The sequence below is a fragment of the Ailuropoda melanoleuca genome, chromosome 1 (assembly GCF_002007445.2).
Source record: "Ailuropoda melanoleuca isolate Jingjing chromosome 1, ASM200744v2, whole genome shotgun sequence".
NCBI lineage: Eukaryota > Metazoa > Chordata > Mammalia > Carnivora > Ursidae > Ailuropoda > Ailuropoda melanoleuca.
The window spans coordinates 99,988,870-100,009,098 of NC_048218.1; the positions used below are offsets into that span (position 1 = coordinate 99,988,870).

General features: G+C 40.1%; 1 protein-coding gene across 1 annotated transcript; it reads left to right on the top strand.

Moving 5' to 3' along the window:
- The first annotated feature begins 18,135 nt into the window (after positions 1–18,135).
- On the top strand, positions 18,136–18,387 carry LOC109490785 (TP53-regulated inhibitor of apoptosis 1-like). The gene has a single exon (XM_034638978.1). It carries the CDS (start codon positions 18,136–18,138, stop codon positions 18,385–18,387), a length of 252 nt encoding a protein of 83 aa, XP_034494869.1.
- Positions 18,388–20,229: the final 1,842 nt, after the last annotated feature.

Below are 20,229 nucleotides of genomic sequence, written 5' to 3' on the forward strand. Positions count from 1 at the left end.
CCTAAAATTTACAGTAATTCTAACAGAGGTAAAGAGTTAAAATGAAACTTAGGTTCCCAGCCCAATATAAGAACCAACTGAAAGGCAAATACAGAAGTGACACAAATGGCAATCAAAAGATGACCTTTATCAGTAAGAGAGCTAATATTGATGGCTCATGCTACCTGCAGGTGAATGCATCCTAAAATTGTGAACCCACAGCTAGACAGGCTTCCTACCCGAATCACAGGCTCTATGGGTCACTGCAGAGCCCCAGTGCAGGGCAGAGTGCAGCTCTTGGAATACTCACAGCATGGAAGAGCAGGGTGGAACATGTGAGCAGCAGGCAGCCTACCTCCGAGAGTAAGGAGGAGGGAGACAGGAGAGGAGCCTGCTGGCATGGGCAGCACTGCTTGTGCAGGCAGTAAGTCTGACAAGTTCTGGGAGGAGTGAGTGATGAGGCGGAAAGAGCAGGAAGGTTACCAAGAAGTCACAGGAAAGAAGATTCCCCTCCTCCAACATTCTCCAGGTTTTTCTTCTCTTACTCCATTAAGCTTAACCATTAGCTAGTGGTGTGGCTGGCCCTGGAGACAAAGTTAACAATCTACCTGGGCAATCCTGGTCCCCCATTTTCGAAACACTATTCCCCCAACACCAATTGCAGTTCTTCTGGGATGCTGGTGGGCAGTGTTTTATTTTTAACTCTGGGAGGCTCTGAAATGGGTCAGAATGGCACGTTAATTAAACTAATTGTAAAAACTGCCATCCAAGTCTAAAATTCTTTCTGTATTCTATTTCCCTTCCCAAAATATGTCCAACCACATTGTCCAATGTAATTCATCAAAGGTTTGGCAATGAGGTAAAATAACAACATAAATACATTTAAATCATAAAAATGCCACCAACAGATGAAGTCCCAAATGTAATCTTAACTGCCCTTTCTTACAGATTTTCCTGGGAGGAAATTGAAGTTAAAAATTAAATTCCACGCAAATTAGTCCAAAGATTTCAGAGGTCAAAAGAATTAAAGTGCAAAATCAGATTCTCTTGCACTTGTGAGTTAAATACCCAAAGAAATTAAAGTCCAGACTTCATCATTTCCGATTTCTTATTTCTGCCTACTCTCGGCTAGAAAGTTCTTTGCTGCCAAGTAGAGCTGGGATGTCTTCGGCAGCTCCAACCTAGGCTGTCTTCTGTGGAATGGATATAGATTCTTTAGGGTGTACACTGACTGCCTGTCTGGGACGTTGTGTGTTTAGAGGCTCCAAGACTTAACATTAAAGACCATCACAACACTGTCCCCCAACCCTGCCAAATCTTTACAACTCAATCTTGTTATCCTAAGTAAAATGATGTTTCCAGAGCTCAGAGTTAGTGTCAACAAAGACCCTAACAGAGATTCAGTAGTATTAGACAAAAGGAAGTGAGATCAAGGAAATATCTTGGTTTAACCTCTTCATAATGCCAGTGAGTCTAGGCTGGTTATCTGAGGTCCACAGTCTCTGAATTTATACTGAATCAGGGTCAATCTCCCATCTGGTAGTTAATTTTGACACTATGCATCTTCATATGAGAGGGGTGCTGGGGCTCTGCCTATAGTCTTCTTTCTAAGAAAGTAGGATTTGGGACATTACAATCTTTTTTTTTTTTCACATTACAATCTTGCAAAGTTGGTAATATGCAAATAAAATCACTAGGTTTTATTTGACATGCCCCTGCCTTTTTACATAGTCAAAATCTCTGATTTTGCATTCTCCCTTTAGCTCATGTTTCTGGCATCCTGATGCTGAAGTAATTGTGGGCCTCATCAACAACCCATGAGCAGGTCTTTTTGGTCCTAGACTACAGAAGGTGCTCCTATAGCTTCTTGCTATTAAATTGCTTAGGACTGTAAAATCTGTCCAGGAAAGAGATTTTTGCCTAGTTGTCTTATTTGATTTAGCCGAAGAATCACTGTTAGCAGATTCCTGAACTACATTACTGTTGATGCTTCAGAGCTTATGTTTCTCGTGGTCTGTGTGAATCACTTCTTCTCCAGTGGGCTCCTTGATTCACTGTTTTGTCAACTTTTGTATATTCCAGGCCTTGAATAGCATTTGTGTCTCGGACATCTTTGACTGACGTACTAGTCTATGCCTATACTGTTTCATTCCCCTCTGCCATTACCCTGCTACTTCCACAGAAACTCAGTTGTATTTGTTTTAATTTTTTTTATTACATTATGTTAGTCACCACACAGTACATCCCTGGTTTCTGATGCAAGGTTCGATGATTCATTAGTTGCGTATAACACCCAGTGCACCATGCAATTCGTGCCCTCCTTACTACCCATCACCAGTCTATCTCAGTTGCATTTTTAAAAGTTTAATGTGGGGGTGCCTGGGTGGCACAGCGGTTAAGTCTCTGCTTTGGGCTCAGGGCGTGATCCCAGCGTTCTGGGATCGNTTTTTTTATTACATTATGTTAGTCACCACACAGTACATCCCTGGTTTCTGATGCAAGGTTCGATGATTCATTAGTTGCGTATAACACCCAGTGCACCATGCAATTCGTGCCCTCCTTACTACCCAACACTAGTCTATCTCAGTTGTATTTTTAAAAGTTTAATGTGTTTCTTAAATTGATTCCTTTCCTTTTCTAACACACACAGGGCTAGAACTGAAGGCCTTCCTTCCTTTATTTTCTCTTTGCCTTCTGGCCCCAAAAATAGTTTTTCTAGTATATTCCTCTAGCATTTTNGGGAGCCTGCTTCTTCATCTCCCACTCCCCCTGCTTGTGTTCCCTCTCTCGCTGGCTGTCTCTATCTCTGTCCAATGAATAAATAAATACAATCTTAAAAAAGAAAAAAAAAGTTTAATGTGTTTCTTAAATTGATTCCTTTCCTTTTCTAACACACACAGGACTAGAACTGAAGGCCTTCCTTCCTTTGTTTTCTCTTTGCCTTCTGGCCCCAAAAATAGTTTTTCTAGTATATTCCTCTAGCATTTGATGTGTAGGCCTATCCTAGTGAAGGATATGAAATCAGTAATTTTTAAGGCTACCAAAAGCTACACTGTTTAAACAAATCTTGACCACCTTCTCCTACCCATGTTGGATAGTCCCACCTGGAAGATATTTTCCCATCAAACCAACGTCCAAACTGGGCCTGGACTCCATTAATTATTTCTGTCTGGCTTTCCATTTTTATTTCTCATTTCTGATGTGCCTTCCCTTAGAATGCCAGTTACATAAATCTCTCTGTAATGTGTCCTCAGGGTACAGGCAAGATCTACTTGCCACCTGCATTAACTGTCTGTCTCTGAATCAAACCCATATAACAATGATTTCAGTATAATGTGCCTTTCTGCCTGGTTCCCCCCCCCTCTCAAATCTATACAAATTCTTTGTGACCACTTGGTAGAACTACCCCAGTCTTCACAAGGTTGTTCTTCAGTGCTTTTACTGTGGATTCTTCATCTGCTCTTTTCAGAGGAGCCTCTGAGTTCATTCATGAATTAGGTTTCCTGTGAGCAGGGAATCAGAGATCTTACCTCTTTTGTTTTTTAATGGGCCCAGTCACTACTCCTGAACTAATAATAATTAAAAACATCCTTACCTTTGCTAGTACCCTTTTTATGAACAATTAGACCCCAGTACACCTCCTATTCCTTTTGTATATATCCATCTTTATTGCCAAGAGCTCATGTGGATCTTCCGATATGTCTGTCCACTAAGTGCTCATTCTGATTCTGCTGTAGATTCTTTTAAATCCTAATGGCCAATAAGGTGATGTTTGGAAGTGGTTGTCTTTGGAAGGTGATTAAGTAATGAGGGTGGAACTCTTGTGAATAAGCTTAGTGCCCTTACAAAAGAGGCCCCAGAGAGCTCCGTTCCACTAAGTAAGGTCAGAGGGAGAAAATGGCAGTCTATGAACCAAGAAGCGGGCTCTCACCAGACACCAAATTTGCTAGTGCCTTGATATTGGACTTCCCAGCTTCCAGAACTGTAAATTTCTGTTTTTGTAAGCCAACCAGTCAATGGCATTTTGTTATAGCAGCCTGAACAGACTAAGAGAGTTTCCTTAAAAAGTTCACCTCCCAGGGGCACCTGGGTGGCTTAAGTCAGTTAAGCGTCCAACTCTTGGTTTTGGCTCAGGTCATGTTCTCAGGGTCCTGGGATCAAGCCCCGAGTTGGGCTCCACACTCAGTGTGGAGTATGCTTGATGATTCTCTCCCCTCTGCCCCTCCCTCTGCTCTCTCTCTCTCTCAAATAAATAAATAAATCTTTAAATAAAAAAGTTCATCTTCCCTCCAGTTAATCATCTTTTCATCCTTTATTTTGATTTCATTCTTCCACTTCTTTGCCCTTATAGTCAGAATAAAACAGAACATTCATATCACCCCAATTTCTCCTTGATTGCCTGAGTAAACTTCATTGCTAGGGATGGAGGCCCAGGCACAAGACTTTGAGTTGTTTTTCTACCTCAACCCCTAAAATAGCACATTCTCCTTACCTTAAGAATTTCCATTCCTGTATGTGGGTTTATTAATAAAGTTTAGCATCTTTTTATGGGTGAGATTTGCAGTTTGGATCTCCAAAATCTACAGCCATGGTCAGGACTCGTGTAGTAAATCCAGAGCAACTTGAGGCTACGTGATGGAGCTGATTTCTGAGTTTATGGACAAGCCACATGAATATTAGTTGTATTACAATTTTCTCTCTTACGCTCAAAACAATATAAAGGATAGCAGACTTTCAGACAGCTGATCTAGCACTGCATACCTGGAACTGACAATGATGATTTAAAGCCAGAACCTTTTCCACCATCCAAGCTATCTTCATCTCTTGCCTGGATCACTGCAGTGGTTCCCAATTCATCTCCCTGCCACCATTCTTGCTCCCTAATAGTCCATCTTCCATATAGCCAGAATGACCTTTTAAAAACATATATAAGGTCAAAATATATTATCAAGAAAGTGAAAATATAACACATAGAAAAGGGAGAATGTTTTTTCAAATCGTATGTCTGATAAGAGCCAAGTATCCCGAATATAAAAAGAGCTCTCACAATTCAACAATAAAAAGACCAGTAGCCCAATATAAAAATGGGCAAAGGACTTAGGTATTTCTTCAAAGAAGTATATAAACAGCCAATAAGCACATGAAATGACTCTCAACATCGTTAGTCATTAGGGAAGTGGCAAATCAAAACCACAATGAGATACCTCTTCACAGCCACTATGATGGCTATAATCACAAAAACATAACAAGTGTTGGCAAGGATGTAGAGAAGTTGGAATCCTCATACATTGCTAGTTGGAATATAAAATGGCTCTTTGTCAGAGCAGCCATTTTAGAAAAGAATTTGGTAGTTCCTTGAAGAGTTACACACAGAATTACCAAATGACCTAGCAGTCCTACTCCTAGGTATACACCCAAGAGAAAGGAAAGCATATATTCATACAAAAACTTCTACACAAATGTTCATAGCAACGTTATTCGTAAAAGCCAAAAAAAGTGAAACAGCCCAACTGTTCCATTAGCAGATGAATGGATAGACAAAATGTGGTCTGTACATACAATGGAATATTATTCTGACATAAAAAGGAAAGAAGTACTGTTACATGCTACAACATAAGTGACCTTGAAATATTATGCTAAGCAAAAGAAGCTAGGCACAATAGACTGTATGACTTTATATCGATGTCCAGATAGGCAAATCCATAGAGATGAAAAGCAGATTACTATTTGCTGAGGGCTGAGGAAAGGGAGCCAACTGCTAACAGGTACGAAGTTTCTTTTTGGGGTGACGGAAATGTTCTTGAATTAGTGATGGTTGCACTCATTATGACATGCTAAAACCAATAAACTGTACAGTTAAAATGATAAAGTTTATGTTATGTGAATTATATCTTAATTTAAGAAAAACACTAGCTAAGAAAAAAACCTTAGATCATGATTTTCTACTGGTTAAACTCTTCATTGACTTCCTGTGGCACTCAGATAAAATTGAACCTCCTTACCTAGTCCTCCAGGGCCCTATATGATGTGACCCCTACTTACCTTTCTTATCTCATCCTCCATCACTCCCCTCATACCCCATCCTCCATTTACATTATAGTCCAGGTTCACTGGCCTCCCACTTCCAGCTCAGGTCTTTACACTTAATCTTCCTCCTGAATAGAGAGGCCACCTCTCCCTTATCATGGAGGTCTCAGATTATTGTCACCTCCTCAGCAAGTCTTCCCCCCACCATTACTATCTATCATATTATCTTGTATTATTTTCTTCACAGCACTTATCACTATCTGAAATTATTTTTTTATATATAAATTCTCTGAAAGCAGAGATTTGCCTGCCTAACACTGCTATCATTCAAGTCTAAGAATGATGCCTGACACAGAGAAGATGCTCAAAAAATATATTTTGAGTGAATGAATGGGACCTAATTTGTGTACATTGGAAATTTAGACATTTTGATGGTATTTGGGGGCTGTCAGAGCTTCACGTGATTTGAACAAGAACCTCAGAGACCCCAGTGAGGCCATGTGTCTAGGGAGGGCAATAAGAAACAGGAAGAGTGGAGAAATGCACCTCATCATCATTTCCAAATTACCCAAGAACAAAATTTTATAGAAACCATGTTAAAGCTGCCCAAAGTTTATGAAATCAGAATGGTGCAGTGTAATTCATGATTCTGTTTATTCCCTGCAAGGAAAGTTGGGGCACACATGCTTGCTCTGGGTGCACTGGAGGAGATGAAAGGGAGGATGGCTGTGAGGCAGAACAATGAGTGTCCCTGTGATTGCAGCTCAGCCCAGCCTCTGGCTCGGGCTTTGATCCTAGAAAGGGACAGTAATAAACAACAGAGCCCCTGAGCACAAAGCACATTGGGGAAGAGGATAGGCTGGGTGAGAAGGGCGGTCTGACAGCCCTTAAGAATGGAATTAAGGAACAACCACAAATATGCCTGTGTTGGGAATGAGGGAGGTGTCAGGGTAGTGGGAAGCACAGGGCTGACATTAGGAGGGCATATGGGGATGATCCAGGAAGACACCCGCTGAAGAAGATACCCTAAAGCTTCTGTGAAGGATCTGAGGCCGGGGATCTCCATATTTTGCTAGTAAAAACTGAGCCACATGCTGCTGTTTCATCAGTATGACCTAGGGAAATGGGGTTACACATATAACAGGGGACAGTGCTCCTATTCCCACATTCAAATGAGGAACATATTCCTTTTTTATCCTGAGATCATCTATGAATCATATATGACATAAATTAAATGGAAGCAACATTGGAGGGAAAACCCATCTGTCACTGTATAATTTTGTGAGTTTAATCATTAGGCAAAAGGAAATGCTTACCTCTAAACTAGGCCAGGTGGAAAAAGAATGTAAAGATAATTTAGATTCAGATTATGAAATGAGGAGAAAGGTTATTGAGGCTGGAAAGAAAGGGCCTGGAGGGATGAGAAGGTGAGGCAGTGCAAGGCAATTAAAGGCTGGTTTGGAAATAATGACCAACAATGTAAAATGGGAAGAATAGAGTTTTAAGCTTGAAAAGGCTTTATTTAAAATCAGCTTGAGCAATGACATACAAAGTATTGAAAATAAGTAAAAGTGATTTTTAGAAAGTTTGAATATAAGAAATTCAGCAGAACATGATGTGGCCCAGCTTGCCCAGACACACTGAGGTAATATCTACAGATGTCTTAGATCGTGAATTAAATGCATTTCAGGCTATAAGAAGGAACCTGGTGCTGGCTTGTGCAGATTTAATTTCTAGGAACAGCCTGCTGGGTGGCCTCCACTGTCAAGCCATCTTGCACACTCCGTTGCCTAACTAATCTGCCTGAAACAAGCCTTTAATCGCTGTAAAACCTTCAGCACCTTCCCATGTCTTACTAAATCCACTCTGAGCTCTGCCTGGACCTCTAGCCCCACCCTAGCTGTTCAGCTTTCCTTCTTGGTTCTCGCCAGCACACAACCCTCTCTCAGACTTGTCACTTGTCCTGCTTCTAGACCTTTGCCCAAGATGCTGCCTTGGTCTGAAATGTATGCTGTCTCTGGTCTGCCTCGCCAAATGACATCCTTCTGTCAAGGTCGGAACTGAGGAATTGAGCTCACATTTCAATTCCATCGTGGGTCTTTCTAGATTGTCCCTTTCTTTGAACTTCTAAAACACAATTCCTCAATTATATGCTGCCGTATATTAGTCACTATTCTTTTACATGTTAGCACCAGGAACTAGAGGAAAGAGAAGAGAGAAATTAATGACAGAGAAGTGTGAAATCCCTGTTTTAGATTCCGGTTCGGAGGTGGGCGTTTGGCAGAGGGTGGAGCAAGTACGGCCCAGCGGTCCCAGAAGACTTGGTACAGGAAAGGAGGCAGGGACAGTTAGCTGTAAGGGGCATCCTGCTTTCCATATCACTTGGCAATAACCCCTTAAGTTTTAAGTTCAGCATCATGAGGAATAAGAAATTTAACATGTGAACGTTCTAGATAACGGAAGTTTATCATGCACATTATTGGACCCCATTCCAGACCTACTGAATCAGACTCTGGGAGTGGGGTCCAGGAATCTGTGTTTTAATAGCATTCTAGGTGATTCTGATGCACGGTAGTGTTTAGAGAACCAATGCTTTAGAGCACAAAAACTTAAACGTCGCTCACTATGTAAAACTAGTTCTATAATATAAGACACACTTCCTTGCCTTCTGGAAAAGAACAGGCTAAACACAAAATGCTCCTTTCTTGTGGGGCCAGAGTCACCATGATGAATATCACTTCTTGCCCGATGCCGTTGTAATGGGCAGCACAGCAGATAGAACACTCAAGCACCATGCTGCCAGGCCCACAGGGTACCAGGTCACCTCATTGGAGCAACTGACTGCAAGTGTCGTTCGGGCCCACCATCTGAGTCATTATCTACAGCTTGGGCTGTATGAAAACAATATGGCCTAATTGAAACTGACTGAAACACAGTATAAAAGAAAATGCATGCAGCTCACTAATTATGCCCACACCAAAGAGTACGATGAATAGGGCGCAGAACAGTTCAGTGTGCCCCATTCCAATGTCTCTTCATTAAAGTAGTGGTGGAAATTCTTAGGCAACTCCTGGGAAATGTTTCTGTTCTCAGCTGTGTTTCACTTGGTATCTAGGCTTTACGGCTCTTCCTCCAAGTAACACTCTTCTTACTACAGACCAGTTTGCCCAGCAAAACTCCTTCCTTATAAGTCATTAAAAATTCTCAAAATCTACATCTGCAATTACTCAAAGTTAAGATTTTACTAAGATATCTCCCCAGATGACGGCTGTGGGGGTTTAGCGTGCCTGCACTGCGCTGTGCTGACCTGCTACCAGCGTCTTACTGCCGGGGAGCAGCAGCTTTTCCACACTCACAGCTTCGTGTCTGTCTCTGACCAGAATCTCTGTGCTCTACCCCCACAGAGGCTTTCAGTGAGATTTACAACCAGTTTAGTTCCTTTTGGGAAAAAATAACTTTCAGTTGAGTCCAAACTGAACAAGATTTCCTTGGATCTGAAGGTAGCTGCATGTGAAAATTTGACAGATGTTGCCAAAAGGCCTCTCGGAGGGGTTTACCAATGTTCCCCAGAAATGTCGTGTGCTTGTTTGCCCACAGCCTCACTGGCAGAGACAGAAATGTCTTTTCCTAAGGCTATCTTGGTGCCCTATGACATCTTCACATAGTAGTCGCCATTAGGAGAATTTCAATCATCTCTCTTCAGATGCTGACTCTTCCTCTCGTACGCAGTTTTCTTTTTCTATTTAATTCAAAGAGTTGAATTGAGAACTTACTTTGAAACTAGTTCTCACAAGTATAAAATCACGGAGCTTACAACTTTGCTATGATATTTCTAATGACCTCTGTTCTTTTTCTTTTTGAAGATGAGTCAAGAGTTTTAAAATCAGAAGGAAAAGAAAATTTTACATGATCTAGCATCTGTTTTATAACAGACTTTGGAGTTTTGTTGTTATTCATCTCCATATTCTAAGACATCTCCTTATTTCCATTCATAGAAAACCTTGCCATTTATTGGGAGTCAAAAGGCTTCCTTACCCAGTACTGTCCTATTATTCATTTCTAGGACAGCTGAAGTTCAAAAGTTAATCACTAATGCAGGATGTTAATAATAGAAGAAACTGGTTTGGGAGGGGGGAAAGTATATGGGACCTTTCTGTACTTCCTGCTTAATTTTTCTGTAAACCTGAAACTGCTCTAAAAAATATAGGCCATTAGTTTCTTTAAAGTAAAAAACAGAATAGGCTATGTCATAAAATGCTGTTTTTGTAACTGAGAAATGCATGCACAGAAAACAACAAAACACATTTTACAAAAGCAGAAACAAAGAGAAGACACTCATTTAATACATTAGAATGATGGTCTTTGTGGGCAGTGATAATGGAAGTGGAGTGTGTCAAGAAAATGAAATAAACAAAATGAGACAGGGATATTGTAGGGACCAACGATGATAACATGCCATGAACTGAGTATGATCAAATCTGTCCTATAAACCTGAAATCTAAAAAAAAAAAAAAAAAAAAAAAAAAAAGTAGCGGTTCTTAACTTAGGCAGGGAGGTGGAATTTAGAGAACTTTTAAAAGAACACACGTGCTTCGGCCCTGTTTCAGACCCAGCTGCATCAGAACCTCCAGACTTGGAGCATGTGCATTTTGCAAAAGTTTCTGTATTAGCCAGGACATTTTTTAGTTACAAAACCCCAATTCAAATAAGTATAAACAAATAAAAGGAACTGTATTGGCTCATGTGGCTTGGAAGTCTGAGGAGTAGTCTAGCTTCAGGCACAGATGAATCCAGGAGCTCAAACTATCCAATCAGGCTCTCTCTCACTGCTGCCTGTCTCCATCTCAGTCTCCCCTGTTCTGACAGGTTCTCTTTCCATGTGGTAGGGAAGTTTTTTACCGACATTTCTGGTCATGTGGAGTGAGAGAGGGGGTGTAGTAAAATGGAACACTGCAACTGACAATGCCTTAAGGTCCATGGGAAGTGGAGTCGGAGTTACCCAACAGAAGGGATAGGCTAAGCACACCAAAGAGGTAATTAATCATATCTTCCCAGGAATTTAATTCAGAATAAGTCAAACGTTGTCTTGTAGGGTGACATGGATCTTCATAACAAAAGAAAACAAGATCACTAGAAACATTTTCCAGGTTCCCCCATTCGGTCTCTTGCTCACTTGGGCTCAGTTGCCATGTTCAGTCTAGTTTTGAACACGCCATCATGTTCAGTCACACCTTGCTCTGTCCCATTCATCCAAACGTGCTATGTATCTGGCTTACAACTCTCCTGGATAGGCTGAGAATAAAAAATAAAGATATTTAGGGCACCTAGGTCTTTAACAATATAGATGATGAGTCTAAGATGGAGACACATTGGGTAAGTTAACTTATCCCAGGTCACAGCATGCAAGAGTGACAGTTAGAATTTGAACTCAGGTTTTATACCTCCAAATCTTATGTTCTGTCCAAGGTGCAACACTGCACAGATAGTATTAATAATAAAAACGGGGTACCTGGCTGGCTCATTTGGAAGAGCATGCAATTCCTGATCTTGGAATCATGAGTTTGAGCCCCATGTTGGCTGCAGAGATTATATAAATAAATAAATAAATAAATAAATAAATAAATAAATAAATAATAAACTTTAGTAATAAAAATTATTATTATTACAATAAGAAGTGCTGTTATTTATTGAGTTCTTCCTATGGCCCAAGCAGTGTTTTTATAAACATTATCTCATGAGTTCCCATAACAGGCTATGAAGAATGTATCATCTTCATTTTACAGATGGAACTATAAAGCTCAGAGAAGAACTGAAGCTCAGAGAAATAATCATCCTAATTACATAGCGACTAAGAGGTGGAACCAGGACTTAAAACCAAGTCCTGATATGATGGGTCATGAGGTCGAGCCCCTCATTGGGCTCTGTCTGCTTGGAGATTCTTGCCCTCTGCCCCTCCCCCAACTCATGTGCAGGGAAGTGCACTTTATGTCTCTAACATAAATAAATCTTAAGAAAAAAAGTTTATTTCAGAAGAACAAAAAGTTAATAAATTAACAAATAGGGGCACCTGGGTGGCTCAGTCGGTTAAGTGCCTGCCTTCAGCTTAGGTCATGATCCCAGAGTCCTGGGATCCAGCCCCAAATTGGGCTTCTTGCTCGGCGGGAAATCTGCTTCTCCCTCTGCCCCTCACCCCGCTAATGCTCCCTCTCTTACTGTCTCTCTCTCAAATAAATAATAAAATCTTTAAAAAATAAATTAACAAATAAATAACATCAAAACTAGATTCAGGGGAAAAATATGGTATCTAATTTTTGAAGAACATAACTAATTAGTTAAAGTAGTCTTACTATAAAGCATAGACCTTAAAATATAATCACTCAAACACAATAGAAGCCTATTTCTCTCTAACAAAATGGTTCAGAGAGGTATTCCAGCCTGGAAGGGTTCAGCTCCTTGAAGTCATTCAAGAACTTAGCAGGACAGAGTTTCTGCCATCTTCAGTCTTGGCTTCCAAGGTCATTCTGCCTGTCACCATCCTGGCCCATGAGAAGGAAAAAAAGAGTACAATGCCTTATCTCTTGAAAGCTCTGTCCAGAAGGAAACACATAACTTCTGCTGCATTCTATTAGCAAGAGCTTAGTCACGTGAAACACTCTGCAGCAAAGGAGGCTGGACAGTGTGGCATGGGGCTAGATAGGCATGACCTATTACAGCTGCTGTGGAAGAAAGGAAGAACAAATTTTGGTGGAAAAGTAGCTGTCAGTGCTGCAACGATTTAGTAGACTTAACCATAAATACAGGCAGAGACCAATTTGTTGTAAAACTTAGGAAACTTAAACTACTAGGCCTCTCCATTTACATGGCCTCTTCCAAAGCTCTGTTAGGGGCCTGTATGAGTTAGCAATTCCTGTATAGCAAATTACTCCAAAATTTATCAACTTAAAACAATAACCTTATTATCTCACACAATTCCTGAGAGTCTGAAATCTGGGCACAGCTTCTCTACGTGGCTCTGGCTCAGAATATGAAGCTGTCAGCCAAGGATGCGATTGTCTTCGATGTAGCAAAGGCTTGACCAGGCCTGGAGGATCTGCTCCTGAAGTGGTAATCACAAAGATGTGGGCTGGAGGCCTCAGTTTGTCACCACATGGTCTTCTCCATAGGGTTGTGTGATGGGTTCTCATGACATGGTAGCTGAGTTCCTCCAGAATGAATGATCTGAGAGAGAGGGTTCCAAGTCATAATGTCCTTTATAACCTAGCCTCCAAAGTGACATCACTTCTTCTGAATTCTGTTGGTCTCACAGACCAGCCCCAATACAAGAGAGGCGTTACACCAAGGCATGAATACCAGGAGACAGGGATAACGTGTGGGAATCTTCATATATGAGGCTGGCTATCAACAGGCTCCAGTAATATGTTTACATGTTTTTTGTAGCATTGGCAAAAGTAAGATTTTTATTTTATGTTCTTTTTCTTAGTAAGTCCTCCTCAACTGTATTAGCTTATGGCACCACAAAATATGAATCCTTTTCTTATACGACCTCGCCTGAACATTTAAAATCATTTTTAGAACATGGTGAATCTATTCCACAAACCAAAACTATTATAACTAAATTCTGAAGGGATGAAGTACTTTTTCAAACTGTGTTTGTTTTCATGACTGTCAATATTATATGGTTTGTACATGTTGATTTGTTATCAGTGCTAGATAAGAAGTTAGGAGATCTGGATGTCAATCCACATTCTACCTCTAACAAACTGGGTGATCTTCCTTTCATACACTGCAGCTTGCTCTGTGAACTGGCTTTGTCAATACAAAGAGTGGTTGCATTAACTAATCTATACAGCACTTCCAGACAGTTCAAGTATGTGAGTAAATGATATGTCTCTCTATGCTACAAATTTCTCATCCATAATATGGGGATAACCATATCTACTTCACAGAGGTGTAGTGATTAAATGAGGCAGCCCGTGTAAAGGATCCCAAAATCCTAGCAAGCAGTGCATGTTCAGTAAATATTAGCCATTCTTACTATTTTATGTCTGAAAATTAACCAACCTCAGGGAGCCTATTTTGAATAGTTTTGTAGTTTCACAATAATTTGTAATTTCAATTTTCATTTCAAATGATTGTGTAGATTTTTATAATTGAGTAAAATATAATATGAAGTAATATCAAGGTTGTGGAACAACTGGAACGCTCATACATTTATTAATGGGAGTTTAAACTGGTATAATGACTTTGATAAAATATTTAATAATATATCCACATAAGCTAAACTTGTACATATCTTATGACCCAGCAAATCCTCTCTTGGCTAAACTCAACATTCATTAGTGCTTTGTCCACCAAAAGATATATATGAGAATGTTCATTATAGCTTTATTGATAATATTCAAACTACAAACAACCCAAATGTCTTTCAACAGTAGAATGGAAAAGTAAAGCATATTCATATAATAGAATGAATATAGCAATGAAAAGAACAAATCTCACCAACATGATGTTGAGTAAAAGCCAAATATGCAAAACGCATACTTCTTGATCCCAGTACTTAGAGTTCAAAATCAGGCAAACAAAACTGTGGTAATGGAGGGCAGAAGAATGATTATCTTTGAAAAAATACTGATTGGAAGAGAGGGAAAGGGAGCTTTCTGGGGTGCTGGAAATGTTCTACATATTGACCTGAGTAGTGGTTTCACAGGTGTGTACATGTGTCAAAAATCAGTCAAGCTTTAGATTTAAGACTTGCATGTCTTATTGTAAGTTGTACCTCAATAAAACATTTTTTAAGTTGGTAATGATATAAAGAAATACATTGCTGATATCATTGATATAGGAAAAGAGGCTTGACCATGATTTAGATTTATGCAATTCTGTTTTCATTTTAGCTAAGTTTTTCACAATTATGGTCCTAGGTAGTAATTAATGAATAATTAATTATTACTCTCCTATCATATACTTATTGTTTACTCATTTCACAAATATTTAAGTGCCAGATGTTCTGCTGTGTGAAGAGATCATTAACAATGAACAAAATAGACGCTCTTACGTCCACAGGGCTAGGTGTATTGGGCAAAACAGAGAAGTGAATCAGAAGTTAAAATTGCAGAGAGAGAGTAGAATGCAGAGGGATGCACACAAGAACACTTCCCCAAAGCCATTGGCTGGGAAAATGGGAGACTGATTTTCATGAGTTTTTGCAACCAGCGGGGCTCAAAGACAGGAGTTTTAGAGGTGGGTGGGCTTGACTGGGATAGAGACCTGAGAGTGCTGCCCTACTGGAGAGAAGGCAGGCAAGCAACCCCGGGGCAGATGATCTGAGGATCACCTAAGGTGCCAGGGGAGAGAGTGTGCGCTCTTCTTGGAGTGCGTCTTTGAGAGGTGGCATTCGCAGAGATGCCTCTCTGGTGACAAAAGAACCAGTGGGCACTATTTCCCTCCCCTCCCCTTCAGCATAGGCGCAGAGACACCTGCTGAGGGCAGCTAACCCAGGCACTGACTGTTTAGCCTGTTTGCTCCAAATCCTATGCCCCTGCGCTCTGGCGCCCTTCTCACCCAAACCTGTATCCATCCTAGCACAAACAGACCCTCCCCTAGAAGACCAGTACAGGGCCACAGTACATCCCTCAAGTTTGAGGTTTTAAAAGTCAGTAGGTTTGGCTGGGATGAGCCCAAAGTGCACTGTGCTGCTCCAGGCAGGCAAAGACAGACAGTGTGAAAACAGAGATCTAAAAAACACCTGGGACACAGGAGGGAAATTATTCACTCTTCTGGGAGGGCTTCCCTGAGGCAGCAAGCATGGAGACCCCTCTCTGGATACAAAGGAACTGCCTGGCACCATTTCACTCCCCTGTCCCTCAGCATAAACCAGCTGAGTAAACATTTAGCACAGCATCAACACTGGCTCCCTAACCTGCTTACACCAAGTCCTGCCCCCCTGCACTCTCGTGGTACTGCTTTTCCCAGGCAAGTATGCCTAGGGCCCAGCCAATGGGCCCCTTCCACAGAAGACCAGCAGAAACCCTGAATGCACCATGTCTACCCACCAGAGAATTCTGCAAGGCTTCAGTTCTAGTGCAAGTAGCATCAGGTTTCATTTAACAAGCAGACCAGAACACACCTAGTTAAATCTTGCCACATAGTTAAAGGACCAAACACTGCCTGTTGCAGACAAGGAGAGCCTCTGCAGACAACTAACCTGAGGGATAGAGTAACAAAAACACAGCAGCAGGGTGCAGACAGCACACACCAGAGACACTCCTTGAAGCCCCAGGTCCAGGACACTGTATGACCTCTTCTTCATAAAGCCATTACTCTCAAATGCAGGAAACATAACAGGCTTTTCTAACACAAAGAAAAAGACAGACACCTAGACAAAATGCCAAGATGGAGGAATTCATCCCAAAAGAAAGAACAAGGAAAAGGTCACAGCCAGAGATCTAATCAAAACAGATATAAGTAATATGCCTGATGGAGAATTTAAAGCAACAATCATAAGGATACTTGCTGGGCTTCAAAAAAGCATGGAAGACATCAGGGAGACCCTTACCGCAGAGATAAAACAGTTAAAAAACAATCAGAAATGAAAAAATACAATAACTGAGATTCAAAACTGACTGCATGTAATGATCACAAAGATGGAAGAATCAGAGGAATGAATAAGTGATATAAAAGATAGAATAATGGAAAATAATGAGGCTGAACAAAAGCGATAAAGAAGAACTATACATCACGAGAATACACTTAGGGAACTCAGTGACTCCACCAAATGTAATATCATTCATATCATAGCAATCCTGAAAGAAGAAGAAGAAGAGAGAAAAGGGGGCAGAAGGTTTATTTGAGGAAATAATAGGTGAAAAATTCCCTATTCTGGGGAAGGAAACAGACATCCAAATCCAGGAGGCACAGAGAACGCCCATCAAAATCAACAAAAGCAGGCCAACACCAAAACATATTGTAGTTAAATTTGCAAAATATAGTAATAGGAAAAAATCCTAAAAGCAGCAAAACAAAAGAGGTTCCTAACTTACAAGGGAAGACTCAAGGCTAGCTGTAGATCTAGCCACAGAAGCTTAGCAAGCCAGAAGAGAGTGGCATGATATATTAAACGTGCTGAATGGGAAAAAACTGCAGCTGAGGATACTTTATCCAGCAAGGCTATCATTCAGAATAGAAAGAGAGATAACGAGTTTCCCATACAAACAAAAGCTAAATGAGTCTGTGACTACTAAACCAACCCTGCAAGAAATATTAAAGGGGAGTTTGTGTGGGAAAGACCAAAAGTAACAGACTAGAAAGAAAGAGAGAAAATCTCCAGAAACAATGACAAAACATGTAATAAAATGGCATTAACTACACATCTATCAATAATTACTCTGAATGTAAATGGAATAAATGCTCCAATCAAAAGACATAGGGTCTCAGGGTGGATTAAAAAAAAAAAAGACAAGAGCCATCTATATGCTGCCTACAAAAGACTAATTTTAGACCCAAAGATACCTACAGATTGAAAGTGAGGGAATGGAGAGACATCTGTCATACTAATGGATGTGAAAAGAAAGCTGGAGTAGCTACACTTGTATCAGACAGAGTTGACTTTAAAACAAAGACTGTAGCAAGAGACAAAGACGGACGCTATATAATAATAAAGGGAACAATCCAACAAGAAGATCTAACAATTATAAATATTTATGCATCCAACATAGGAACACCCAAATACATCAAACAGTTAAGAGCAAACATAAAAGAATTAATTTATATTATTGCAATAATAGTAGGGGACTTTAGCACCCCACTTACAGCAATGGACAGATCATCTAAGCAGAAAGTCAACAAGGAAACAATAGTTCTGAATGACACACTGGACCAGATGGACTTAACAGATATATTCACAGTATTTCATCCTAAAGCAGCAGAATACACATTCTTTTCAAGTGCACATGGAACATTCTCCAGAACGGATCACATACTAGGTCACAAATAGGGCCTTAACAAATATAAAAAGATTAAGATCATACCATGCATATTTTCTGACCATAATGCTATGAAACTTGAAGTCAACCATAGAAAAAATTTGGAAAGATCACAAATACATGGAGGTTAAACAACATGCTACTAAGAATGAATGGGTCAGCCGCCTCCTTGAATAGCGTAGGGGAGGCCTGCACCAACATGAAGCGCGAGTTCAACCAGTGCTTCAGTCGCTGGTTTGCTGAGAAGTTCCTTAAGGGGGACAGCTCCAGAGACCCGTGCACTGGCTACTTCAAGTGCTATCAGCAGTGTATTCAGAAAGCAATAAAGGAGGAGGAGTTTCCCATTGAAGGACTGGAATTCAGGGGCCATGCCAAAGAAAAGCCCACAAGCTCTTCTTGACCTTGACAGTCTTGAAAATAAACTCCTCCAGTGAGGAAATTGAGGACACTGGATTTCGTCAACTAAGACTGTGAAAATAGCCATCGACTTGGTGAGGAGTTTAGGAGGGAGGAGTTTTCTCTCCTCCTTGATTTCCTCTCACTTGTAAAAGATGATGAACCATCACTCTTTGCTTTGAGATGATTTCTCACTTGCTATGGCATCTTGCAGGAACTCCATGTGCTAAAACTAAGTGATTTCTTGGGATTATGGTTGCAGAACTTGGTCTGGGATCATCTTTAAATATCCTTTGTATGTAAATACTGATAAACTTGTCCGGATGATCAAGTTTGCCTGACCTCTTGAGTTGTGCTGTGAAGGACATTAGGTACATTGTACTAAGGTTATTATTCATGGAAGCAATTGGTTAGGGTCACTCTTTTCTCTCAGGGAACTAAGGTCTGAAAAGGGATTCCAGCACAATGGTTTTAATCAATGCTTAGGAGCACAGTTTTATTTTTATATAATAACTTTTAAGATTGCTGGTGGACTGTGTTAGCCAAGAGGAAGACAGCTTTAAGAGTTCCCTGCCTTAGAAGAGGTGTCAGATTTCTGATTAAGATGTGAAAGCTTGAAGAATGTTGCAGTACACACCATTTCGGAGCTCATAGTGTAGTTTAGGAATTAAAATCCTTGGAATAACAATGGAGGAAGATCCTAAATTGCAAAGATTTGCTGTTCACAGCTTTCAGCCCAAGTCAATTAATTAAGCCAACCTATATTATAAAACTGCCAAAATGCCTCATCTGGTTAAATGGAAGAAGAGTTTGTTTTATTTGCCTGTGTACCCACCCTGCCCTGTAATATCTATAATCATGAAGACGGAATAAATTGTAACATTTAGTTTAAAAAAAATGAATAGGTCAACCAAGAAATTAAAGAAGAAATTAAAAAATATACAAAAACAAACGATAATGTAAACATGATGGTCCAAGACCTTTGGGATGCAGCAAAAGCAGTCATAAGAGAGAAGTATACAGCAATACAGGCCCACCTCAAGAAGCAAGAAAAATCTCAAATAAATAACCTAATCTGACACCTACGGGAGCTGGTAAAATAACAACAAATGAAGCATAAAGCCAGCAGAAAAAAAAAAATAATAAAGATTAGAGCAGAAACAAATGATCTAGAAACTAAAAAAAAACAAACAAAAACAAACACACACCCACACACACAAACAGTAGAACAGATGAACGAAACCAGGAGCTGGTTCTTAAAAAAAATGAGTGATAAACCCCTAGCCAGACTTATCAAAAAGAAAAGAGAAAGGACCCAAATAAATAAAATCATAAATGAGAGAGGAGAAGTCACAACCAACTCCACAGTAATACAAACAATTATAAAAGAATAGTAAGGAAAATTCTATGCCAACAAATGGCACAATCTGGAAGAAATGGATAAGTTCCCAGAAACACATAAACTACCAAAACTGAAACAGGAAGCAGTAGAAAACTTGAACAGACTGATAACCAGCAAAGAAATTGAATCAGTAATCAGAAACCTCCCAACAAACAAGAGTCCAGGGCCAGATGGCTTCCCAGGGGAATTCTACCAAACATTTAAAGAAGAGTTAATACCTATTCTTTTCAAACTATTCCAAAAAAATAGAAATGGATGGAAAACTTCCAAATTCCTTCTATGAGGCCAGCATTACCCTGATTCCAAAACCAAAGACTCCACTAAAAAAAAAGAACTACAGGAAAAAAAAAAAAAAAAAAAAGAGAGAGAGAGAAGGAAAAGAAAAGCAAAAAAGAGAGAGAAAGGGATAATAACTACAGGCCAATATCCCTGATGAACATACAT